The sequence below is a fragment of the Ambystoma mexicanum genome, chromosome 10, assembly GCF_040938575.1.
Source record: "Ambystoma mexicanum isolate Mex_15411 chromosome 10, UKY_AmexF1_1, whole genome shotgun sequence".
NCBI classification, from domain to species: Eukaryota; Metazoa; Chordata; class Amphibia; order Caudata; family Ambystomatidae; genus Ambystoma; species Ambystoma mexicanum.
The window spans coordinates 1318713055-1318740848 of record NC_090932.1 but is presented as its reverse complement, the minus strand read 5'-3'; the positions used below and the strand labels follow the sequence as shown (position 1 = coordinate 1318740848).

Here is a 27794-nt window from a genome sequence, read left to right as displayed (position 1 = left end):
TCTAGAATAAAACGGTTTACCCGGCTGCCAAGAATAATACACCGGCAGTTCAGTCAATAACTCTGTAACCCTAGTCCGGGGGGGGATTTCTAGCATCGAGCACATGTGGTACTCTAGATTCAGTAGAGTGCTAAAGACAGACATCTGGGAGTCTGGCTTTATAGACATCGAAGCCGCAATTTGATCAGGAGTTTTATATTGATTGGGAAAATGAGAGGTGGGTTCAATTTCAGCGAGATCTGCTGCGCGCATTTATAGAGCGAGTGTGTAATGCACATAGCAGAGAGCGGGAGATCCTGTTCCCGGCTCTTGGAAGTGAAGCAGGGAGAGTTGTTCCATGTATTTAGTGGTGAATACTCTGGAAATGGAATGCTTCAGCCAGAAATCATGTTGGAAATCTGAAAAATGTGTGTGTGTTGTTTTGTTCAATGGTAATTCCCACTTTGCTCCATTGAGTTTTAGACCAGTGTAAAGGATTGGCCATTCTGGCCCAGAAACAATTGCCCAACAGATTAACGCTCATTAGGATTGGTTTACAAACATGTTTTAACATGGGAAAGTCCCATTGAAAACATAATTGTAAATCAGGCCCATTGTATCTACCTGATGTGGATAAAATACTTAGGCAGCCTTGGGATCGTGAAGTAAGACCCAGGGACGGCTGCACACTCTACGCGCAACTGGGCCTTCGCTTAACTACCATCATTGCCCCACAATGAGTCAAGATTCGAAGAAAAGCCCTGATGCTCTGCCTGCTCCTGACCCACTGACTCTAAAGCTGGGTGTCTCTGTTGTTAACGGTTTGACTGAGCTTTAAGTGGGCTAGTGCTCTCCACGACTCAGCCCTGACAGGGTCCAAAAACTGCCCTCGACGCGTGGTTCTGTCGAGTCATCCCACCTGATTTCCCACGCTGAAATTCATTCAATAAAAACATGAGTGGCAATGCTAGTAGATGTCACTATTAGCCGTGTTTTGTGTCACAGTGTCAATTTCAGACATTTGGAGTTTGTGTATTTGTTTTATAATACACTGAATGGAAAATATAATACAGGGAGCACATTATGTAATTGGTGTGACATATAACTTTGAAGTCGTCAGTAGAATGGTTTAATTAAAACAGTATATACTTAGGAATAAATGATTTTCTCTAAAAACAGAGGCACTGGAAAACGAATTGACCTCATTTGACTGTGATTGTTTATATTTGACTATTTGTCCTTAGTCGATTTTTTTATGCCATGTGTGAACACTTGACTGTGTTTGGTTGGCCACTTCTTTGGGTCGATAGGCTGCATATCTTTTCAAAGTTCCTTAGCTACAGTTCTTGTGATTCATACGCCACACCAGACACTTCTCGGGGCCCACCTCTAAATATTGCTTCCCAACTGGCTAGCGCCCCTTCACCACCACTCGGCCTTCAATTTGTTCTCCCACTTAAAGCACCGGGGTTTGACTTTACAGTTTCCTGGTTGGCTGCGAGGGAATGTCTACCAAGGGTCCCGTTGAGGGCACTAGGACCTTGCGGATCAGTTCCTTCCCGCTAGACCAGGAAGCAGCGATTCTCCGGCTCTCCCATCCCTCCTATCCCAGAGTGCCTCGTGTCAGTGCCATCAGCAAAGTCTGGCCTTTGAAGGAGAGCGGGCAGAGGGCAGGTAAGAGACATGGCTGGGGTCGCTTGGATCTTATAGAAGACAATGGTTTTGGGCAAGAGAAGGAAACATGAAAAGTTGAAGGCATCTCCCCATGATTTCGGATATTCAAGCTTGTTGTTCAACTTTCCAGTATTTGAGAATATTACCATTGTAGTGTTTGGGTGTTTGGTGGCGGGGTCATGAATGATGTGTATTTCAGGAGAGTGTACATTTGGGATGGTGTCCTATTGTCTTTTGGGATGGTCTGAATTTTGTGAGGCCTATTTATATTTTTGTTTGCTGTCTATGTTTGTTGTCCATTTATATGTGAATTTATTTTCATATATTAATTAATTAATATTGTGCTTTTATAAACAACATTTTGAGACCTTGTTCTGGAATTACAAGATGTGGTTCCTTGTTTCCGGGGCAGTAGGGACGCCGGCCTGCTGCTAGTTGGGAGAGGTAGTGAGACAGAAATCACGTCTGTTTAGGCAATACCGGCAAACGCACTCTGTACACATAGGAGTCTATCGGGACATGGGGTGACTTCCTGTTGAGGGGGGATGTCTTTTGAGAGGAGCCCGCAGTCATAATGGCATTTCTGCCCAGTGGTTCAGGATAGCGCCCCCTCGTGTGGCCTCTTAGTCCAGCATAAGAACATATTAAATAAAGTTTGAATCTGTAAAACAAGTCAACATACTTGCAACATCTCAAATGCAGTGTGTTTTACAACATGGTTGGGTAAGATGGATATAAACTGTACAGCTTCCGTATCAGTGTACTTTTTTACACCGACACATACTTTCTCAAGAGGTACTCAGAGTACCACAATGCACCGGTGCACGGGCAGGTTCAGCACTTAAAGGACACAAACACTGTAAGAATCAGTGGCACCTTAGGCTAATGGCCAGAGGTCGGCAGCCTCGGCCCCTAACACACATCGCTAACCTGTCAGGGATGGTTATGTGCCAGGGACCCGTAACACCCCCACTCTGAAATCACAACCTAATTGTGTACTGAGAGCCACACATCTTAGTGTACAAATCTGCCGGTAAGATAGCTCAGTGAGTTAAGGGGTCGCTGCAAAGATTTGTGTATGATCTGCCAGTTTGAGTTCCGTCAAGGCTAACTCAACCTTGTATGCCTCACAGGTGAGTAAAATGAGCACTGATTTGGGTTGGGGAATGATAATGTTATATCAAAATGTCCCATTGAAAGCGCTTTGGCAAAAGCGGCGCAAGCACAGCAGACTATGATTATTCAGAGTATCCACCAGGTGTTGGTTGGCGCAGCCAAGAGACGGACTAGGAGATCATCTGCCCTAAGGCAGGGGGGATCCCAAACACAAAGGGGCTTTAGTGATCAGAGTAGAGACACCAGAGGGGCCCAGGACCAAATAGCAGCCGCCCGCAGGGTTGTGCGCTCCTTAAAGTGCTGCACATAGCCCTTTGGCTCGCTCTACCCGCTCCTCAATCAGCTAGAAAACTATTTCCAATGGAGGGAATTTGAGCCAGGATCCAGGGTATGGCTCATTAAAGTTGGTGCACCTTGAAGATGGTGCTCAGGGCAGCAGCACCAACCTGGGAAGGTGGGCCCAGGTCAGCTTAGCTTCCCAGAAGAAGACCCCACGCGCTAGGCCTACTCACTGGACCAATAGTTTCTCCTGAATTAAGTCTGCTGGTGCCCACTTTCACTGTCTTCCCTGCAGAATCTATCTATCTGTCTATCTATCTATCTATGGTTATTTGTAAAGCGCCTACGGCTGGGGAGGCCTCTAAGCGCTAATACGAGAAAACAAAGGTACAACCAGTGTGGGCTTTACTAAAGCAATCAATTGAGTGAGGAGTCGCACGGTGGGCATGTGCCCGCAACTTGGTAGGGTAAACTCAGGTGCTCTGCTGCTGTGGTACCTTTGACGGCACAGTACGGTAACCTCAGGCTGAAATCTCGAGCAGGAGGTAAACAGGTGCAGCTAAGGCAGCGTACAAGTACTGGACTCACGTGGTGCAGCTTCTGGAGATTTGTATGCACATGTCTCTTCAGGCACCTACTTGAAGAATCAAGTTAAGGTCACTGGAGGTCAAGTGCATACCCATCAGTGGTGCTCACAGGTTCGAATCTCGGCAGGTCCACTCAGCCCTTCATCTTTCCGATGAAATGAGTACCATTAAGTTGGGTAACAATAAACTTCTGTTATCTGTCAATAGCGCCGAAATAGCCACCTGGGGGGTGAACGTGCGCTCTATAAATGCACCTGTTATGTTATGCTCACTGAGGCACAGTCCGCCGCTGTCCGGAGGTTTCTGTGCAGCATTGGGGCACCCTGCCCACCACCCCTGGCAGGGAATGCTCTGATGGGATTGAATACATGGCACTTTGGGAGAGCTAGTGGCTCAGCAAGAGGGGTTTGGCTCTCTTGGCTTGAGGCATGTCGCGGGACTGTGGCTAAATCTAACATAACTGCTGAGGATGACATTGCCCAGGCACATGGCCTGGCAGCTCTTCACAATCCTTCTGTCTTGGGTAAGGGCATGGTATCGCTCAGGGAGGCCAGACGGGCCTGTGTGCACAATATGACGCTGGGGTGCACACATGCCAGTGTGCATTATCTCGCGTGGGAGCATGTTATGTTAAGGGATATTTATACCGCGCACTTTCACCACCGTTGTGGTCCCCTGCCGCACTGGCGGCTATAGTAGGACTGAACTGCATAAGAGCTGTGATGTGCTGTTGACAGCATCAGTTCGGTTAACACTGTTCGCTGAGCTTAAGTGTGCTTTCCAGTTGGTTGCCGTCACGTGCTGTTGTACGAGACATGTATGGTTTGTTTTGTTTGTAACATGTGCACATCTCATTCTGCAAAATCACTTATGGGGGGGGCACATGGTCGTGCACTAGGCGGGTGCACAAGCCTGTGTGGGTGATACTGCCCTTGTCGTGAGCACAGTCCATTATCCACAGTCTTCCACCAAGAATGCACACCGGTTTGTGAAGAGTATTCACAGTCTTGCTCTACAAGTTTCAAAAGGTCAGTGTGCACAATCACAATAAGGAAGGGTACACAGGCCAGTGTGCACAATCACAATAAGGAAGCATGCACAGGCCAAAGTCCAAAACCGCCCTGTGTGAGTCTGCAAAGGCCAGTGTTCACAATCAAAATATGGAAGGGTGCACGGGTCCGTGTGCACAAGTCAGTGTGCATGAACACTATCCGAAAGTATGCTCAGGGAAGTAAACACAACCTCGCAGTGGCAGGGCACAAATCCAGTGTGCACACTCACAGTGAACTCAGTCTGAGAGTGTGCACAGGCCAGGCTTCACAGATGACCACCTGAGAGGGTCCACGTGACAGTGTGGGCGCTCACTAGCCGTGGCCAGCATGTATACCCACGTGCTAGGCGAGTGCACAGGCCCCTGTGTGCAATCTCACGCTGGGTGACTCAGGGTGCAGTGTGCACAATAATAGCCTGTAGTTAAAACAGTAAATATATGGCTCGCACGAGCCTGGCATTGAATTCCACACGTGAGAGCCACATATTTCACACACACCAGAAAATCACATAGTGCACCTAACCTCGTGGCTATTGATGAAGACTATTGTAAGGCGCAGGGTGGACCAGGAGATGCGTGGTTGGGGGACGGGGGGGAGGGGGGGAGGGGACGGAGTGGATGGGCGCGAAATATTCACATGACAGGCAGCGCACCTCCACACTCCCGCAAAGTGAAGGGCGGGTGGTGTCAGCCTTCCCGGCCCCGTTAATGACACGCGGGGCCGAAGCAAGCACTCCGCCGCCGACGCCGCATTAGAGTGCAGCTCGCCTGCCAGCCTCAGCGCTCGCGGAGAAGCCAAAAGTGTTAGTCATGCAGCTCCGTGCGTCCGAGCTATTACCAAAGCATATGTTCCATTGTTACATGTGCTGCCCGCCCCCCAGCGGGCCCCAGGGAAGCTCCCGGGGAGGTGGCCGTGTTAACTGCTGCTGCAGGGGAGTGCGGGTGCGACGGTGACAGTGGGACAGGGCGCGCAGCGCAAGGGACAGAGTTCATACTGCTGCTGAGGAATACTGTGCAGGGGGGAGTGTACATGCTGCAAGGGCGGTGGGACGGTGGCAACCCCACCCCCCCCCCCTTGTTAGTAAGTACCACCAGTCTAGGAGAGAGAGAATAGTGACGCGCGGAGGCCGTTACAAGGCAGGCATTTATAGCGGTGCAGGCGGCCTGGTACCCTACAGTGAAGGGGGTGCTCTACCGGTGCGAAGGGGTGCGGGGGAGGGAGGGGTGGTTGGAACTATAGTGGAGTGCAACGGGCCTGGCACGCTGGGGAAGCACTCCGAGTGCCCACTGGAGTAGGAGTCTGTCAGCATACCGTGCACTTCGGCGGCGGTGCACGCACGGGCTCTGGTCACCGTGGTGGCAGGAGGGGATGTATAGTGGTGCATGGCTCTTTGTGGCATACAGTGCAGGGGATGGGCGTGTGTGCTGGTGCATAGCGCTTGGTACCAGCGAGTGCAGGGCAAGGAGCTGGCACCGATGAAAGGGGCCTGGTACCGTACAATGAAGGAAGGAGAGGGGCGTAGACGGGTGCGTGGCGCCTGGCACGCCACAGTGCGGGGGAAAGTGGGGCTCATACTGTGGGCATATAGGGCCAAGGACCATAGAATGCATAGGTTGGCAGAGATGCGTGGAGCCTGGCATCGCACAGAGGCGAGGAGTGGCATGCTATGGTTGGGTAGCTTCGGCCTGGTGCTGGCTTTGGCCTCACACACACACGAACGCTCTTGCGCGGGCGCGTGCCCGCTGCCTGCTCAGCATTTCACGACACCATCCCCGCGGGTTAATAAGCATTGACGCGGTGTGATGTCCTGCGATTGCCGGTGCGCAGCGCCGCGCCCGCAGCACATGCCCCGCACCCAGTCACATGTGCGCCTGGAATTCCATTGCAGTGTTTCTCTGTGAGTTATTAGAGAGCTGCGCCGCGCTCCCCATTCCTGCGAGCCACGACCCGCGCTATAACCCCTGCACACTGCCGGGGCTCCGGGAGAAACACAATCCGCAGAAGAGGAAACCGAGGTGGCACCGCGCACACTTCCCCCTCCCAGCAGCATGCAGGGACACGGGGGGGAGGGGGAGGTAGCGTGTGCCCGCAGGACTCGGAGTCAGATGGGTTCCGCCCCCGCCTACTCCGCACTCCCGCCCCTCCCCGTAAGAGAACACGGATTTATTAAATGTAATCCCGATTCAATCAGCGCTGTGCAGGACTCCGCAGGTCCCAACATCTGTGCGCCGGGGCCTGACAGCTCCACGCCGTGCGCAGGGCGGGGGGTGGCAAGGGCTCTGAAGCCTGTGCACGCGGAGGCCTGCACCCGATCAGTGCACTGAGCGCAGGGCAGCTCGGTGCACGGAACAGCCGGGGTTCGCTGCACCCAGGGTGTGGGTGTGCATTGAGCGTAAGGGCTCGCTGCTAAGCATTGTGCACAGGAGGGTGGGGGGGGGGCAGGAGTGGCACGCTGCAGGCTGGCAGCCAAGGATTCTGCACCGAACACAGGGGCCTGCCTGCTTGGGAGTGTGCCCACATCACACTCATCTCACTGCTAAGAATTGTGCGGTGCACACAGTGGCCTGATAGTCCAAGACTGTGCACACTGGACGTGGGGTTCTGACTGTTTATATGTGCTTATAGGGAACACAGGGGGAACGACTGCTTAGGAGTGTGCACTTTGAATTCACGCTGCAGAGATCTCACGACTGTGTGCCTAGAGGGGGCTGACTATTTAGGGTTGTGCATGCCTAGCATAGTGTGGTGGTGACTGCGCAGTAGTGCACACTGAACAGGGCTATTTGGGGTTGTGCACACCTAGCATAGTGTGGTGGTGACTGCTTAGTAGTGCATAGTGAACAGGGCCGCCCATTTAGGGTTGTGCACACCTAGCATAGTGTGGTGGTGACTGTGTAGTAGTGCCTAGTGAACAGGGCTGGCTATTTGGGGATGTGCACACATAGCATAGTGTCGTGGGTACTGCTTAGTAGTGCATGGTGAACAGTGCTGACTATTTAGGGTTGTGCACACCTAGACTAGTGTGGTTGCGACTGCTTAGTGGTGCATAGTGACCAGGGCTGACTATTTAGGGTTGTGCACACCTAGCATAGTGTGGTGGTGACTGCTCACCGGTGCATGGTGAACAGGGCTGACTATTTAGGGCTGTGCACACCTAGCATAGTGTGGTGGTGACTGCTTAGTAGTACATAGTGAACATGACAGGAGGACTAATCAGGACTGTGGAAACTGAACACAGAGGACTGTCTGCGCCTGTGCACACTGAACCCAGGATGGTGGTGACTGCTCAGGATTGTACACTCTGGATACAGGGTGGCGACTGCTCACATGAGTTTGCACTATGAATATAGAGGAGTGACTCCTCAGGACTGTGCACAGAGGGCGGCGACTGCTCTAGAGGGCTGACTGTTTAGGTGTGTGTGCACTGAACAAAGAAAGTCGACTGCTCGGGATTGTGATACAGCAAGCGCCACGGCATTGCGTGCTCCACCAAGCGAGCTCACTGCTCGGGGGAGTGCACAGTGGACAGTTAGCAGATCCAAAAAACATAATGACAAACAGACAACATAAAGTCAGGACAGACAAAACACCAATACAGCAAAGCAAAGGGTTCAAACCCCAACTTGGGGGCCGGGGGCATAGGCTTGTTTCGTGGTCCATACACAGCACCGTAACACGCTGCTCACTATTCAAAGCACAGCAAATTACGGGGACTCCACACCCCACTTCATGGCAGACACCAGGAGAAATAGATAGCATTAACATGGCCGGTATCTAATCTCGGCTTCACAATTCCACCAAAACGGAGTGATCCTGAGCAAATGATTGTATCTCCCTGTGGTTCCCCTGCTGCCAACATGTAAGTGCTTAAAAGCTAGCTCGGAGGCATGTATGCACTTGAACACCACATTCTGAAGATCACAGAGCACGCGGAAAACACACTGGATCCTTCGGCTCAGCCTCAAAGCGCCAAGTGACCTGACACTCTGGCCACGCAGCGCATCACTCACCTTCTTCCGGGGCTGCCATTTCATCATATTTGGACGGCGAAAACGGTGGGCATCAAGAGGTCAGACGGGAGAGGGTGGCAGGTGTGGGCAAGCGGCGGCGGGCGAGAACCATGCTTTCAGCCTCCTTAAACCCCCATCACATTGGTTATCGAAAAAACAGGATGCGGATCAAACAAAACAAAAACGGCAGAAGTCTCCGGTGCTTTCCCCCTCTTCTTGGCGAAAGAAACCACGCGAGGAAAGAAAAACATCGAAAAAAAAACACGACGCAAATCCACAACAGCAAATCCAAGAGAACGCTCTTCCCTTTTGCGCCACTAAAGTTGACAAATTGCTTTAAAAATGGAGAGCCAGCGTTGGGGCTCACGGGCGAATGCCTCCTTTCTACACGGGTATTTCCAGAGGGTGTGGGAGTTGCATTGGAGAGTAGCCCGCTGCATGCCCCCGCAGTCCGTTCCAGGTGCCCCCTAGTGCCCCCTTCCCGATGGTGGCAGAGCCTCGTCGCTTTCGCGCTGGCTGTCACAACCCCAGGTCCGAGCTGGAAAATCCGCGAACTTCTGCCTTCATGTTCGCACATCCGCTCGTGAATTCCGATGGTCTTCCAACGGAGGGGGGGCAGGCGCCGCTGTACCTCACCCCTCAATCTCCGGGCACAGAGGGTACTTGTTATCGGGCAGAACCGGGCTTCCCACTCTCGGACCACTGGAAATCCGCGAAATCCGACCCGGGGGAAAAAAATCTACAGCAGCAGCGGCAGCACCAAACTGTCCTCCTCGGCCCTAATGACTTCCTTCCCTCGCTGTACATGCAGAGCCTGCTCCATCCAGGGGACTGCGCGAGCCGCTGGGTCTTAGCGCGCGCCCTCCCGCAGCCTGTCACTCCTGCGCCGGGGAGGCTCGCACGCGCAGGGCCGCCGGGAAGCTCCTCCGGGGAGGAGGGGGTTATTTATGGCCTTTGTGAATCGGTGTCCTGGGCAGTCACCGAAGGGTAGCCGCGGTGTGGTCATTATCTGCCACCGGTACACGCACACGCGTGTTTTACTTAGGCGTGCACGCACTCGCCCATCCGCAGAGCAAAAAACACGAGTCGTGAATGAATCACAGTTGTGCGGCGGTGGCGGCGGTGGCAAGGCACAGCAGCTGGAGGGAAGTGCCGTGCCACGGCTTCGAAAGACAGCACTTAAACTCTGGCTGCTAAGCGTGAGCCAGTTGCTATATATTGAACATTTGTCTATCGGGTACGATTTGTTGTAAAAAATGGGCGTTTTTATAACCCCAACTCAGTGGTCCTCATTTTATCATCCGGAAAGGTAGAAAGGCTGAGTCACCCTGCGGAATTCAAATTCATTACTTCAGGCTGGGCACAGATCTCACCAGCACTGAGATACCTTTCCCACTTTAGAGAATTTTAAATCAAAGGGGTAGAGAGTGATCTGCCCAGGAGAAGCCCACCATCATATTGAGTGGGGGAGGAGGGAAGAGAACCCTGGTCCCAGGTGTGTGGTGTCACGTATGTGGGGTCGACGTGCAGTGGGAATGTTTTCTTAGGGCCTGATTCATGGAATTATCTGCGTGAAAAATCAGGACTTTGTGTGCCAAATTGCGTGCAAAATCCCGATTGTCGATTCATGGAATCGACTGTGTGGAACTTTTATGTACTTTCTGGGAACTTTGCGCAGGTTTGGCACGTCACTGCGAGAGGCCAAGTGCCTTGCGCGAGACACCATGCAGAGTGTGGGCATGGCTTGCGCAGAGAGCACGGTTGGGCGGAGCTTGGAAAATGAAGAACAAGGCAAAAAGTGGACGTTACGAAGGAGGGCCTGCAGGCAGTCCATCACATGCCCACTAGTGCGTGGAACGATACGTATTCATTGATCCGAGTGCGCAACCTCTCGGCGGGAAAGGGCCGCGCAAAGCCCTCATACTATCCGACACCCAAAGGCGTACAGACACTTGCGCATAGGATTCAATTCAGAGGAGTAAGATCGGGTGTTCGATTTAGGGGTGTGTGTACACAGCCGTGGTTCTGATCTGACTTAGGGGTGCGCGTACGCAGTGCAGCGGGGTGCAGGCACGGTTTACAGGGGTTAACACGCAGATTTTCAGAGTTTTCCCTGAGTTACGATAAATCCTACGCTTGTTGTCATGTGGGACCTGTGCAGGGCCCCCAAGATGCAGGCCTGCTTACGGGGGACACCATGCACTGTTTGAAGGGTGTGTGTAATCGTGTCGGAGGAGCACGCAAAGGTAGCTGCTCTAGCTGTTTTTCCTTTGCATGGGGGCGTGTCAGGGGCGTGACTTGCGTATATATGGGTACTTTGCGCATATGATTCCTGAATGCGTGTAGCGCCCATTTTGTATTCTGTGCACAGGCTTGCGCAGTGTAGTTCTCGGCACATGGCCTTTGAGGGATAAATGTGCACTTTTCCATGAATTGGTCCCTTCCCCGGTGTGCAGTCTAAACCCTTGTACTGTATCCCATCACCCTGCACACACATAACCACAATGCACCAATAGATTTCCCAAGTTGGACCAAATCTCACCCTGTCTCAATCATGAATATCACAGCAGTGTGGGACATCTCACAATGCCGGACCTGTGTTGCCCACTGTTGCGGGCTGTGACTGTAGCCCGGCTGTCTCCTTGGTGCCTGCAGGGTACCGCTGGTATCCCCAAACTTCAGCTTGCTCCCCCAGATTAATGGTTGGCGTGCCTGGCATGCTGATGTTAGCTGATGTGGGCTGTGGCTGGTGTGCTCTCTCGGTCTTTAAGGAGCCGCTCATCACTGATGGATACCACCATCACCTGTGGTCTTACTTTCTAGTCTCTTCTCTCTAGTGCCTAACTTCTTCCTCTGTTGGCCAAGTGTCTTGGTCTGTCTTTCCCATGTCCATGGACCGTCTCTCCTCGCCCTGAGCTTGCCCTTTCTTGGAAGCATGGCGCTTGGATTTCATTGACCAGGATGTTGCTGCAGTCACTCTCCCCTAGATTCAGCATCAGGAGTGATGGTGAGCAGGGCTGGTGGGAGAGGCCATGAGCGGGTTCATTGCCAGCTGCACCGGGGTCTGGCTATGTTCAGGGTGCTGTTGATCTCTGCTCCAATGTCTCATACGCTACTGATACTTTTAGTGGATTTCCAGATGGCTGTTTTTCCATCTTTAGCTCCCACAGTTTCCTGCAGCCCTATCAGGAATTGCTAGCCTTTAATTGGCTGGTTGACTTTTTCATTCCAGTAGCTTGTTTACATTAGGGTTATTTGTTCAAGCCCAATTGTTTCCCAAAGCTATGTCCGTGCTCAGTAAATACCCTATAATAATAATGATGTCGAGTCAATAACCGAGTGTTGGCTCATTTCAACCTCCAGTCATGTTCAACAATCGTATTATGACACTGTCCTCGGTGTGGCTAGAGAGTATGACTTCGGGACTTGGAATTTGGGTGAATCTGGAATACCACCAAATCACGTGATTTCTAAGGGCTTCCTTCAATAGATGCCAAGAGAATCATCTTGCGGAATTGGAGATCTGCAGTCTTCCCAAGAAAGGATCGGTGGCTCCAGGAAATGTACCTCAATTTCACCAAAAACGTCTAAACATAGTCGTTTTATCAAATCCCTCGCATGAAAGTAGTGTTTATTCCATTACCCACTTTCTTTTTTTTGTTTTTGTTTATTTAATATATATATTTTGTGTATCATTTCGATGGACTGATGTATGAATTGTTTCTTTTTAAACATTTATATTATTAAAATTATACCTTTTTTCACTTTCTGTGTTGCATATGCTTCTTCCTGCTATGTGGAATCATTTGTGGCTACATAAAGAAATCCTGTACAATGTCATGTATATGTTAACATCTGTGTGACCAAAACTTCCATCTCTGCTACTCCGAGTCCTTCAGTAGTGAGGGGTAATCAATTCTCGGCGCTCTTGCACCACTGTATTTCCAGGAAATGTACTCCATCTGCCACCCAGAGAGGGTTGCTTTGCGACAGCAGAAGAGAGGCACACATTTTGAAGATATTTGGGATGGATTTCTTGATTTGGATTTTTAGTAATTGTCTGTTTGGCGGAACACTGGTGGAGCCTGCAAGATAAGTTGTTCCTCGATACTTTGTGGGGTTTTGGGCTGTTGTTTTTTTTTTTTTGTTTTTTTACCCCTTTTTCCCCCGATTCATTTTGTCTAAGTGCATTGCTTATGTGGAATGTGGATATACTTTTTTTTGTATTAAGACCAAAAATTGTACATAAAAAACAATCAGATCCAGTTTCTTTTTTTTTCTTTGTCACTCTTTGTTGCTTGCGTCTTGCTTGATCTTTAAGTTTTTGTTTATATACAACAAATTATCAGTATTGTACCACCCTCATCTAATTATTGAAAGTGTTGTGGGGGTAAAGAAGCACTTTATATAAGTAAATGACTATAGTTCTCGCCTGCATTGGGGCCTGAAGGATGCTACCAGAAACGAGCCACCCAGGCTCAGACTCCTGCTCCCTCATTACCTGTATACCTTCCCGTGCCCCCAAAAAGCCACTCATGTAACAATCAATAATGAATATCGGCGCGCCACACCTGCAATTTTCCCATCAGCTGCACATACGTAGTAAGCTATGATGGTGAACATGATGAATGTATGCCCTGTTGCGCAGGGACACCTCTCACCTGGTAAATAGCACTAAATACAAGAAAGGAATAAAGAAACAAAGAAAGCCAACTCAAACCTAATGATATGTAGAATTGTATTTACATATGGATCATTAGTATCGTTTAATAGGCCACCTCACTTCAAAAGCAGAAAACCATACTACATTTTCAAATTCCAAAACGTGACATTAATTATCCAAATAAATTTCACAGAAATATAATTTAGAACAGTTTAGGGCAGTTTACAATTTTAGAAGGTATTTAAAATAACAAACTGTTGAAGATACCCAAAAAAAAGCAAAGGAGAGGGGGAAAAAGTCAACACCACGAGAAATGCGCCCCATTTTCCCCCATGTAGGGCTATTTTTTTCTGAAAAGAACTTAAGCGAGTACTTTGTTCATCTAATTTGTAATAGTGAAGGTACCAGTCGGCAAGCCACTGTGTTTGAATTCCCTAAGTGTACAGTTAAAAGGGAGAAGGTGTGAATTACAACTTGCCTTTAATTGCTTCCAAATTCCCAAATCTAGACTTTGATTTTGCACCTTAAGCATACATTTAAGAGACAATATGCTTTTACCCCGAATAGCTGGTTAAAGTGGAATTCAGAATATTGTATACATAATCCTCGCTTCCACAGAAAGCCATGGAATGGGGACAGAAACGTGGTTTTATTTCATGCTACTTGTCACCAACTACAGCATGAAATCCAGATGTTATAGTAATAAGGATAGTTTTAGAATGGCCGGTCCAAAAGGCCTTCCTGGCATGAAAGTGGGGGATGATCATTGCTTTTAAAACTGATTTTAAGTCTGATGGAAAATGGAAATATTTCATATTTCTCAATGGTTGAAGTAGGTGGTAGGACAGAGCTGCTTTTCTTACAATATTCTGTTGAAAAAAGAAAGCAATCTTTCATTGAGACTGGAACACAACTATCTTTTTGAAGAACTAGGAGCAAATATCAAAAAAGTGTACCCTTGTTCCCTTTGGACGAGAGCAAGAATGGAATTTCTGTTGGGTTCAGGTGCCCCACAAGAGAGGAACCACCTCTGGCGCCAGACGTCTTCCACACATCACGCTTTTAAATGGAGTTGTGTGGCATCAGCACACTGGCAACAGAGAGACCATACACATTAGCGGGCAACTCCTGTAGTTCCAAGTACAGATTCAAAATTGTGGGTAACATAACTGTTCCATCTAGCACCCCACGGAGAAATGGCAGGAGTCCTTCTGCTCATGATGGGAAGTATGGAACCAGTCCAGGATCACCTAGTCCACGTATTGGGCTATGAGGGTCTTTAGTGGCCCATAGTTGACTATGTCAAAAGCAGATGAGTGCTCCAGCAGCATGAGCAGCATGAGCAGGCAGGGGCCATGCTACCCACATAAAGAGGGCATTGCCAACCATTGGAAGAGTAGCTATTACTGTACTGAATCAACATCTAAAGGCAGAATGAAATGAACACAACACATTAATGGGGTCTATGTGCATCTGAAGCTGAAGCACGACAGCTCGCTTGATAATCCTACCCATAAAAAAGGGAGACAGCGATAGGTGTCAAGTTTGCTGACCTTTCTGTATCAAGATGAGAATCCTTTAATGCAGGTGGATTAAGTGCCCAAAGCTTCAATTGCAACATTATTGACAATTTTAAAGGGAAACACACCTTCAGAATAGTGTTGGGATGCAAGTGAAATGTCCTAGTCGGGCAAAGAGATTTATACTGTGAAACGTATATTAGCGGGTGTCCTAGTGCTAGCATTTCTCGTTGGGCGTAGCAGAATGTGCATATACCCACATGTAGTTAGCTTTGACACGTATTAGAAACACCATATAGCCATACAGAAAGAGCAACATTGTATTCACTTTGCCATTGCTGAGGTTAAAGATAGGGTGATGTATCTTGAATTTTGCGATAGTTTACAGTGTTATGTTTTAAGGGATGTGTGATCAGGTAGATGACATACATATGAGATTGTGTCAGAGAAGTTTTGTGGTAAAGGTGGGGTCTGAGTGCTAAGGTAGCAAGAGTTCTGCCATGTTGGATTTTAGGGCATGTTATAGGATGCGTTTTTGAAAGTATGAGAAACAAACTCAATGTGGAACTGTGGCTCCAGTTAATGCTGAGACAAGCCCTTCCTCCTTCCCACCAGAGAGAAGTTATGTCAAGGTCACAGGCAGGTGTGCTGTGTTGATAACAGTTGATTGAGTCAAGCTGCAGTGCTCGGGGGAGCTCAGAAAGGAATGTTGGGTCCAGGGAGGAAGAGTATGGATGTGCCCTTTGATGGTTAAAATCATGTAATCAGGCCATGCGGTTTTGTGATGCCAAGAGGCATGGTAAAGATTTAGAGCACTACTGCCCTCACCAGAAGAGCAGTCATCCTATTTGAACTGCAGGGACTGCACTCTAGGGAGGAATAAATAGGCAAAATTCAGACATAAGAGTGGTGCCCCGATCACATAATTCATAGGCACATTGGTTCCCAGTTAGATAAGGGGGGAGACGTGCAGGGATGTACCATGATTTGGGATGGGAGGAGCAGAGGTGATGCCAATAAATGTATCTACAAGGTTAGGGAGCTGTTTGTGCGTGCCACAAAGTCTGCTATAATGAGGAGGGACATTTTATTATCAACTCATAGTTGAGCTTGCTATTCACACTTTGATCAGGATCCAACATAGGGGTGCACATCACGTGATGGGCAAGAATCTTTTACTCGTCAAAGAAATGTTATATGGTAACAATGAACCTGGTAGTTAATCAACTCTTAGATTTCCTAGTGATGATGTAGTAGGTCACGTGTTTAGGGGAATGTGTTTAGATAATGTGTGACCAATAGGGTAATGGACTATTGGGGATAATTAGAATTGTGTATAGGTGTTAGACAATGGGTAATAGAGGACCATTTTGTAAGGTTTTTTATGCATAGCTCTGTTAATTTGCTATTTTGCTCTATAAAAGATGTAACTTGTTTGGGTGGGAGTAGCTCCGTGTGAGTTCGGTTCTACGGGATCGTCTGATACTTTGCATTTAATTTAACCTTGTTTTTCTTGCAAAAGGTGCATTGATTATTTGATCTATTTGGGATCGTTTTTATCAGTCAGGTTTTGGGCCATTCACCATACAATACGAGGTGGCATTTATTGAGGCATTTCTATGTCCAACTCCGAAAAGAATACACTATTTAAATTGTGACGTGGTTTTAAGGGATCTTTAACCAAACACATTGCTCAATTGACAAAGCCAGGTTAAATATTCTTATATTTGTTCTGCAAATACTCATTTACAGCTGTGGTTTTTTTGCACTGACTGCAAATCAAGCACTATGCGCAAAGGACGGCCACAATGGTGTGTGACACAAAATAGCATTTCACTTTGATTGCTGGCTTCTAAAATAGTCTTCTGGCAGTAATCAAGTATTTACTTTTTTAATTGATTTATCTTTTATAACGCACGTAATACCAGGGACAAGTCTCAAAAGACAGGACTGGGATTCAAACCTATGTTGCTCTGCGTTGTCTTGCTTCCAAGACAAATGCGTTGTCCCTGAGCTATCATCCCAGATGTTGCATTATTTATCTTCTCTCCAATTCCTTTTAAATGAATTGACATAGAAGAGCAATACAATCTTCCAAAGCACCTTTATAACTTTGAGGTTCTATGAGTACATTTGAGCACAGGAACTCTGGCACAGCAGGATTTTCAGTCTGCACAACTCTGAGGTCTGCAACCATTGGTTCTCCACATAATTTGGACAACTACTCCCATCAGCCCTAACCTGCATATGAAAGGTTATGTATCACATGTGTCATACTCCAACACGGTTTATAGTGACTTTTTCGAATTGCATATTTTCGAATGCCATTTTCTCAACACAATTTTGCTGAAATTTGTTTTCAGAATGTTTATTTATTATTTTTTTTTAATGGGAGGTCCCCCCAAACCTCCCCTTTTGTAAACATTTTTTTTAACTTGCGAAACCAAAAAAACCCCATATAACATAAAAAATAAAACATTCGAAAAAAACATTTTTGCAAAATGTTTGACAAAATGGTGTTTCGAAAATAAGTTTTCGAAAAAATGACCGGATACCCTCCAACACATCTAGCTATCCAGAGGTTGCAGACCCATCGTGTGCCTAACAGCACGAAGGAACACATCTGCAGTTATATGTGGTGTTCAAGCAGAGGGCATGCAAAATGAAAATGCAGACTTGAGTTCCCAAGTGCACCAGTGGAGGCAAAGCAATGCTGCAGGCACAAAACCTGTTTTGCCTGTGGAATGTGTCGCACAGCACAACCCAAAGTGTAATTCACAAGCCACAGTGGCAGCACGGCGCATGATATGGGCACAGCAGTACCCACCAAAGGATTGCTCACCACTTGCTTTCCATTGCACGCGTGCCACCAATCAGGCCCTGGCTATACGTGAAAGAGCGTGCGCTCAACAGAAGGATTAGTGGATCATTAATAGGAGAGAGTTACAACATGAGTTGCGAGGTTTCTCATCACCCCTTGTGCACAGACTACAACCTGTCCAAAAACAGTCTGCTTTGCGTTGCTAGTTTGGCTGATTTGTGGCACTGCAACCAACTGTCAAGTGTTGTCATGTAGAGGAGAGTTGGCAAAGAACATAGGCTGGACTTAGTACTGCAGTTCTTAACATTCCATGTTATGTATTGCAAAATGATACACAATTCATGGACTGCTGCCCAGTGCACACACTCGCATTTAAGGGAGGAGCAAAATGTAAATAAAGTGGGGTGCACATCAGAATGCCCGCCCGGAAAACAGTGCATGTATTGGGGGCCTTCGATGTCAATTCCTGTATGTTGGCTGTGGTTGGCAAATCCTGGCAATGGTGTGAGTTTTTGGGTCCTCTGCTATCATATATCGCCTGACTGATGGCAATGGTCTGAATGAGTACCGGAACACATGGTACCCGAGCATATGGTGCCACCAGCCTGCAAACGGTGACTGCCAAGCAAATGCCTGTACACGAGCTACACCTATTGGCTTTGTCAATGGGCGCCTTTATATGCTGTTGGGGCCAGGCATAGCCAGCACCATGGTTTATGTGATTTTCTCATGTTGACTAAGTTATCCATCCTTGTTCCCAACATTTGCAAGTTTGTCAGTTTAACAGCTCACAGCTGCAGGAATGCCCTGTGCTGGTGGAGGCAAAGGCGCAGCGTGTACAGTCAGAGGAAATGAGCAAGCTCTGCTATGTTCGAGTTAAAGATAAATTAAGTGTACTTAATTATTTTTGTTTCCCATTTGCGAGATCCAGTCCGAGAAGAAAGCCAAGTGCATATAAGGCAGAGAAAATAACTCGAACCAGGTTAGCGAGCAACCGGGAGAGGCTCAGCCCCTCGCTGTCATCCATCTTCCTTCATTGGGGTAGGCACCGGTACACGACAAGACACTACCGCACAGACACTCACTGGTAATCAGCCTTGGCACTCTGCTGAAGGAAATGCAGAACGGGGACCTGCCAAACCCAATTGCCGAGCAGACAGAACATATTACGCTGGGACACTAATCACATGAGCTACTGAGGCCAGCAAATGGCTCCACTGATTTTCACGTTAGGAGAAAGCATCAAAGATAGTGTGACGAAATGACTACTGCTCTGCAGGAGTACAGGGGCGAGTAGTGTCTAAAGCGCCTACTCAGCCCCACGGTGCTACTAAACCAGCAGTGATCCCAATCAGACGTGAAACCGGAATAGACCAACGGCTGTAGCCCCTTCGACTCGCGTGGGCCAAGGGCAGCCTATACACTTCCGGAGGGGCCTGAGATGATACAGTTGCAGCACTAACAACAATGGTACACAACAATGTCCAACCAAGCTTCGACAAAAATATGAACTGTAATAAAAAAAAAACAATGCCCATACCAAATTAAAAACACTAAGGACCCACCCCTGTAGAGAAAACACAGAGAATGCAGACTATGAGAATAAAGGGGACACTCTGCGTGAAGACAGGGGTGCAAGAAATAGATTTGAGCAGAAAATGCCAATTTTCAAGAATATATATATATATATTTTTTTTTTCCAATTGAATTGGTTTTGTACCAACAAGAAAAAGTTCAAACAAGAAAGGGGGCCCCACCCCCTGCAACATCTTATTTTACACCCCAGTTATTCCACAGGTACCCTTCCACCCCACCTTCAACTCCAGCCCCTTTCCCCACAGCTCCGACTACCCCCTATAATAGTGAAAGTTAAGCCCCTGGTTTCACCGGACTGAATGCAGAGTCCCACTGTGATTAGTCAAGTCTCTGTATTTCTTATAACTGTGCACATTTCTTGGCCGGTGCCATATCAAGTCCCACCAAGTACTTTCCGTGATCCCCATCCTTCTTAGCCAAAGCTGGTGCAAAACTGTTGCCATTCCCCTTCCAAGTCTCCCCCGCCTCCATGAATTGCAGCTGTCATTTCTTCCATTAAATATATGTTCATGGCCGTGTCCAACCATTCCTTCTGGCTTGGCAGTTCCTTTCTTTTCCAAAATCTCGCTATGCATGCCCTTGCTGCTAACAACGAAAAGTGTGACATGTGGGGCAGGGTTTGCCAGTGACCTCCTAGATTCTCCAGCCCAAACAGTATCAATCCCGGGTCTAGCCCCCATTCCCTACCACTCGCAATCTTGATCCATCCCAGGACTTCCGTCCAATAGATCTTGACCACGGGGCCCCCCAACCACATATGCCAATAGTCCGCTCTGTCCCCAAAACCATGCCAACACAGGGGGCTCACCATCTGGAACATTTAAGAGAGCCGCACCGTGTCGTATTGCCACCTATGTAAAAACTTCATCCCATGAAGTTTATACTGGAACCCTATAGATGTTTTTCAGGCTCTCCTACATATTAATTCCCACAGACGTGCATCCAACTCCATACCCATATCTCTTTCCCACCTCTGTCGGAGCCCTTCCACTGATCCTCCAACGTTTCCGCCAGAGCACTATACAACAATGATATAAGTCCTGGTCGAGTGCCCGTCTAATACCTTTTCCACCGGTGTCAGGTCTCTCTGAATCCGGTCCTGCCATTTCACTCCAAACAGGGCCCCCCTTCAACCTCAAATATCCCAAAGAATTTCCGCTCATCCCACAGCTGCCTGACTCTGGACAATCCCGCCTCAAACCAGCCCTGGAATCTCTCCAGTTCTGTGATATTGTCCCGTACTGCTGGAGCCCAGATGTGACTTATCTGTGAGGGCCATGTTGTGATCCCTCGTCCACCTGCTCCCCTTCTCCAAACCTCCCAGTATACTCCCAGGTAGGGTTGATCTCTAATCCTCATTGGATGTCTTCCCCTTGGGACCCACAGCCACTCCCCGAATGCGGCCGGGCACAGATGAACATTTTCCAGGTAAACCCATTGTTTGTCCCCGTCGTCTCTAAGGTAGGGTACCATCACCCTCATTTGCGCTGCTTTATAGTACAACCACAGATCTGGCAATGCCACCCCGCCCCCTTTTCCTTGGGTAGTATCAGCGTATCATATCCCACCCTTGGTTTCCGAGGTTCTGCCTTAAGCACCGCAGCATCCAAGACTTAGCTTCCCTCAGGCGGGCCTCTGGGGCTTTCACCGGTAGCATCTGGAAGAGGTATAACAATCTAGGCAGGAGGTTCATTTTGATGGCATTCAGCCTGCCCACCCAGGAAATTTTCCCCTTTCCCCAAGGCTGACATCTCACTGAAAAGTTCAGTAAATAGGCGAGGATAGTTGGCCTCACCGAGGTCTCTTGCCGGCTTAACTATGGTGACCCTTAGGTACTGTATTTTTTCTGTCTCAACTTCTAACCCCATGGCCCACAGGGCCTCCACCTCTTCTTGGCCTTCCCCAGAAAATGGAACGATAACAGATTTCTCCTTATTTACCTTGAAGCCAGAATATCTCCTGTATTTTTCAATAATTTCTACGGCCGCCGGGACCGAACTCGACAGAGTCACCAGGCCGAGCAGGACATCCTCTGCATATAGTCCTACCTTAAATTCCCTCTCCCTGACCTTAATCCCCTCCACCCACGGGGCCCGCTGGAGCTGCTCGGCGAGTGGCTCCATTGGGAGAGCAAAGAGAAGCGGGGAAAGGGGACAGCCCTGCCTCGTTCCCCTCCCCAATCTAATGGACCTTGATAGCCTTCCATTGGCCGCCACCCATGCCACCGGAAAAGCATACAATGCCCAGATTCCCTTCAGCATTCTTTCACCAAAACCATACTTCTGCAGTACCCAATTCAGAAAGTCCCAATTCACCAAGTTGAATGCCTTCTCGGCATCGAGGCACACCAGTAGCGGGTTACCCGAACCCTTTACCGCCTCCTCATTCAAGTGCAGCGTTTTGACCAATGTGCCTGCCCCCTGCCTCCACTGTATAACCCCACCTGGTCAGAATAGACCAGGCGCGGCAGAACCCCTTCTTCCCGGGTGGCCAGTATTCTGGTAAAAGTGTTGGCATCCACATTTAGAAGCGATATTAGGCAGTACGTTTTACAGTGCCTATGGTCCTTACTTTTCTTGAGTATAATTGTTATCAATGCCTTATCAAACAAGGAGGGCGCTCGCCCCATGGGCAGGACATGGTTAAACAATCTTGCCATGTGGTGCGCCAAACTGCCTGAGTGTGCATTATTAAACCCTGCGGTGTACCCCTCTTCACCGGGGGCCTTCCCCACCTTTAACCGGTTGATTGCCTTAAGTACCTCCTCCTGGGTGATAGGGGTCTCCATGTCTTCCACTCCTTCTGCCGCAATCGCAGGAGAGAAATTTCGCATAAGTCCCCTCCATCTCCCCCTCTCCCATGCCCCCTTCTTCTCGGTATAATTGCTCATAGAAAACCATGATTTTCACCATAACCGCCCTGCACCTGTATGTAGGATACCCCCTGCATCCTCAACAGCCGAGACCCATCTGTCCGCTTCCTGTCCCCCGAGATTCGCTGCAAGGAGGGCATCAGCTTTATTCCCCTTCTCATAATATCACTGTCTCAATGATTGGAGGCCTGCAACCACCCTTCCCACCTCAATTTCCCTCAACTCCTGCCGTTTACCCCTTGCCACTTCCCGGTTTTCCCTGCCATCATTCCCTCCTCCTGGGTCTCCCGCCTCTAGGGTCCTGATTTCCCTCCTCAGTGTTCCCGGTCGAAGTGTCTGGATTCTCTTTTTAGACGAGCCCTAACGTATCAGGATGCCCCACCACGTGGCTTTAGCCACATCCGAGACCATCCCCAGATCCACTTCCCCCCTATCATTGATACTAAAGTAATCTCCTATGTCAGCCTTCTTTTGCTCGAGAAAGACTGCATCTTTCAACAGCATGTCATTGCAGACCAGAGGGATTCCCTCATTTGCAGGCCCACCAATGACACCGACATAACAACCATATTATAGTCTGACCAGCTAATGGGGATATGTATGCTCATCACCGCCCTCTGTCCCTGTGACATTTGCATAAGCCAGTAATCAATTCGAGTCCTGGACCCATGCAATGAGAAGAAAAATGTATAACTCCTATCACAGGCTTCCTTTGGGCCACTTCCTGAGCTCCTCCTGAAGCGCTGTAGAGGCATGATCCCAGTCAGTGTGCTGACTCTGTGTCTAGGGGATCCTTGGGGCTTCTCTAGCGTGGTCATGGGTGAACGTCAGCCGGGCACTGTCACCCCCAAGACACCTTCAAGGCACCAAAAAGTCACTCTTCCACCCCACTTCTCACCGCGTCCCTCTGAGCACTTGTGCCTCCTTGACAGTTCAGATTGCACTCTTCCACCCTTCTTCTCCCTGTGGCCTGCTGAGCACTTGTGCCTCCTTGATACTTCAAATTTCAGGCTCCTCTGGATCCACTCTCCCAGGCATCTGTGTGTCTCCTTTGCCCCCAATCTTTGTCCTCCTCCTGTCCCTTCTGTCTGTCCCTCAGCCTCTGTGTCCACCGCTCCTTATCCCTCCTGGCGTGGCACCAACCGCTCCGTTCCTACTCCCATAGATGCCGGGGATCACCTGTGTGATGTGGGCAGGCCCGTTGCCGACCCCTCCTGTCTGCATGGACTCAGAGGGAGCCCCGGGCCTCCTGGGGACTACTCCGGGCCTCAGCTCCAAGGGCCCTCCCGGCTCATCTTGTTTCTTCACTGTGTCTCGATTCTCTGTGGCCCAGCACTGCTCCAATGGGAGTACAGTCAAATCTCCTCGTCTGATAAGTCCTTCTGTGCAGGTCTGCTCCTTCCTCCCAGGGCTGGCCCATCACACACTGTGCTGCTGGGATCTCTTATCTAGGTTGTGCCGCTCCAAACAGCCACTGCTTCCTCTCTGGTCCCCCCAGGTCCCTTACAACTCCACTGGCCTTCTCTGTCCCGGAATCCCTCTTATCACTCCAGCCTCACCCAAGTCACTGTTCCTCTCCAAACGGCCACTGCTTCCTCTCTGGTTCGGATACTCTCAGCACGATTCCGACCTCCCCTAGGCCGGATCCCTACACCTTTCGTTGTGGGACGCCACCAGCCGCCACGGACCTTCCCTCAGCTGCACTATGACCTCAGACACTACTGCACTCCTCTGGGTGTCTGGTCAGAGACTGGGGGAACCAAACCCTTCTACAAGTGCACGGCCTGTGGCGGAGCTCAGTCACTACGTGGCCATCTTGGTCCACACCACCTGGTGGTCTGAGAATATATCTTTTAAAAGGAAATGGGTCGGTAAATGTCACTAAGGTTCTTTTAAGTAGACCAAGGGGACAGGGCCTCTTCAAATACTTTTGATTTCTTGTCTTTGAAGCTCAACAGTATCAAAGCAGGCTTTTAGGGGGTTTTCTGCAGTCGTGTCAGTGTCAGGAGAGTGAAGAAGTGTTTTCTCAATGGCAAGCAAACATTGAGTCTGTTCAAGGCATGAGCTCCCAGTGGGTCAAGTTTGCATTTGAGATGGGTCAAGTTGATGTCTTCCAGCTGTTCAAGTCATCTTCTACTGGGTCGAGTTAGCATTTCAGACATATAACTAAGTGCCTTCCAGCAGAAGGAGGCAGCATTCGAGTTGGTTGCTTTCACGGAGTTGAGCATGTAATCAGGTCGAGCCAAGATGGTCCACTTCAGTAGGTTGAGTCAGCGTCTTGGCAGGTTGAAGCACAGTTTAGTCATTTGAAGTTCAGAAAGTGGGAAAAGCACCACTACAGTTTCTGTGGTGGCTTGAAGTGGGTCGAGCATGGTTGTGCCATCTCAAAGAGGTCTAAAGATGGTAAACAGGAGTCTAAGCTGCTTCTATATTTCTGGGGTGCTTTGAGGCCCAATCCAGGGTCTGCAGGGATAGGGTGAGTGTTCTGTTCGCATTTCCACTCCAGGAAGATTGTCTAGTACCTACAGGTAGAACTTAACCTCCAGTGAGTGGCAACAGAGAGGCCTTGATCCAGAGCAGTGTCACTCCAACTGTGCCCCTAAGGTGGGTATGGAGAAGAACTTTCCCTTTCCTTGGCACCTTCTGTCTTCACTTCAATGGAAGAGGAATTTGGAACAGACTGTATCCACAAGAAAGTTCCGGCCAATCCTTCTTGTTTTGAAATCCAAATATGAATCAGCTAAGGGCAGTTTCCTCCCCCACTAAAACAGGTTAAGTAATGCAGTATATTGGTCCAACGCAAGCCTGTTGTTGGGGGACCAAGTCAGAGTTCTCTAAAAAGGGTCAGTTGCATTCTGATGCCATAACCAAAGTATGATGGCTGCAGGAACTGCAGAGGGGACAGGACATTCTAGGAACCCTAGCAGAATCCAATATGATGGAACCCATTTGATGCCCTAAATCCTACCTCTGGGATACTCTAACTCCATCCCCTTCCTATGTCTGTTTTCTTAAAATGACTCTAATAATTAGCACCCTGTTGTGAGAGTGTCTTTGTTATGAGCAGGTTGCCTTTGAAGCACTGGTTCCAAGGGATCTCCCTGGGAGGCTTCCTGTACATTGGAGGAAGGTTTTAGCCTTTTAACGCAGGATCAAAAGAAGTAGCCTCCAACACGGTTGTTGTGGAGACACCTAGATCAGTTGTCTTATACACACCAGCCTGCTCTTGAAAGAAGCACTGCTCATCAAGCCGATTCTAATATGACATCCAAATGCTGTGGCTGTATAATTGTGTAATCTGAGTAGTCACCGTGTCACAACCAGACAAGGCTTATATTTACAACTTGACTAGCGTACACAAAGATTATGTTTAGAATCACAGGTGCAGATGATTAAAAATCCAACTCTGCTGTTTGGAATGTTGTGTTCCATCAATGTTCAGGAATACACATGTGATCGTTGAATTTGCCCTGTTCTGCAGCCACTGCAGCGCATATGCTGGGGATGTCTGGAGGCTATCACCTCAAAGTCAAATCAGTATTTTTGGCATGGAATATTGTGAAAGTGGGATCTGATTAGCAGACTTCCCTTTCAGAAACAGAATTTAAATAAAACCTGCCCTCGCTAGATGGCATTTTATCACACATAGCTATTCGATATACAGGGGATCCAAAAAGTAATTCTCACCAAATAATTCATATCTGATAAGCCCTGCTGAACAATGAAAGGAACGAACATTAACAGTCATGCGACACTAACCATAGAAACTAATGTACTACCCAGCAATCACAACAGTAGACTTAAACTACCTTGTCTTCTAAGTATGCGCTTCACTGTGGAACAGAGGACTGGATATATCTCCTCTACACTAGTGGCAGTTGGATACACCAGCTCTAACCATTTGGAAAATGCAAGGTGTCCCTCATGGCACACATCCACCACTCTGTTTAATAACAAGGAAACTGTCTGTGTTCTGTGGAACACTTCCAGATTCTTGGATCTCCACTAACATGGAATTAGCCTCACTACAGGCATCCATTGTATAATTAAGCATCCGCTTGAGACTATATCTATATACTAACATGACAGCAGAAGATTTGAGGTATAGATCTGCCCGTACCTTGATGACCTGTCAGGCTTCCTCGGCCTCCAACTGGTCCTAGATACTTTGCACAACCTAGAGTTCACAGTGAACCAGAGCCCTTCAAGTCAAAACCCACATAGAATCCTCAGAGGCTCTCTTGTGCCCTGAGTGGGGCAGATTATTCCTTACCCTACATATTGTCAAAGGTCTGGAGGACACTGTGACACACTTTCAGAGCATTTGGGCCATATTACTCTGATGGTTCCGTGACACCATCAATCTGATGGTGTCCTGTATCCCAGTGATTCCACGTCAAGGAGAAAGAGAAGAGGGATGCATATTGAACGTTTGTCCCAATGAAATGTAGAGGAGCAGCTGCATGCCTCTGCAGGAAATCCCGCCCTCGACCTCCTATATGTTGGAAGTTGGAGACTGCGCCATGTTTGACACCAGCAGTTGTGCTTATACCGCAGCGAGTGTTTAAGGAAAGATATCCATTGAGAAAACCCTATCGATTGTATCGTATGAAAAAGAGTGAAAGAGAAGCTAGTGACATCACAGGAGATGAGGGTGACACACTGAGAATACTGGCTGAAGAGAATGCATTGATCTTACAGAATTGATGACGAAGTTAAGAATCGAGTAAACTTTCATATGCAGAAAAGAAGATTGCACGCATGTGAAGTGCTACTGAAACGCAAGTAGACTTAGTGATCATAGAAGCTGGCTATACGTAGTGAATAGACTGCAGGTGAAGCCACCATTGTATAGAAGCTGGACATCGGTGTCATGAATTGTTGTAAACTGAAACCCATGGAGTGGGAAGACTGAGAATTGTGTTGCAGCAAGAATAAGCTAAGTTCGTGGATGGGCCTGACGAGGCTGTCTGGCCTGGCATTAAAACGGAAGTAGCCAAGGTCGGTTATCTATTCTTGAAAACAATAAACGTTAGAATGATGAATCATCCCTTATCGAGGGGCAAAGAAAAAGACCAAGAGTGCCAAGTTTTACTCATTTAAAACATTTAAATGCTGCAGAATAGACCAAAATCATGGTCTCCTGTCACGTGAGCTAAGGATGGAAATAGAGTTGAGGTTGGAGTCCTAGAACAACAATAGTGAAAGCCTGTACTCCCATATATTCCCACAGACAAGGATACTTTGCAAGGCCAAGTTCAAAGACAATCTGCTTGGCTGTAGGCATGGGTGATGAGAGATATTGGGCTAATTGGGTGGGGAGGTAAAGTCAAGTCCACCTCCTGGCACCCGGGTATGAGCTTATGTGCTGCTAAGTGAACCGAATGTTCCAGACATGGCACGAGTGTGCCAACCAATTGTAGAGGGCCATATAACGAAGGGCCTTATAGTTTGTGAGCCAATGATATACAGCGTACTTAACAGTGTTAAAGATTAGATATTTTTAGAAGTAGGCATAAGTTGTCCACCTGGCAGTAGACAGCCAATCACAATCCCAGTCCTTATAGAAAGTATGCGTAGATGTTCCCCTTGAACGTATCACAATCCCTCCTAGGTTTTTCTTAT

The 27794-nt window shown here is 48.4% G+C and overlaps 1 protein-coding gene across 2 annotated transcripts in view; it reads right to left on the bottom strand.

Moving 5' to 3' along the window:
- Positions 1–9716, bottom strand: part of TTC28 (tetratricopeptide repeat domain 28) — a 1396661-nt gene extending 1386945 nt beyond the window's left edge. For both annotated transcript variants that reach the window (XM_069619361.1, XM_069619362.1), the window contains exon 1: positions 8698–9716. In XM_069619361.1, coding sequence (XP_069475462.1) covers positions 8698–8724 — 27 coding nt within the window. In that variant the 5' untranslated portion in view covers positions 8725–9716. The remainder of the gene's footprint in view (positions 1–8697) is intronic.
- Between the last annotated feature and the right edge of the window lie 18078 nt (positions 9717–27794).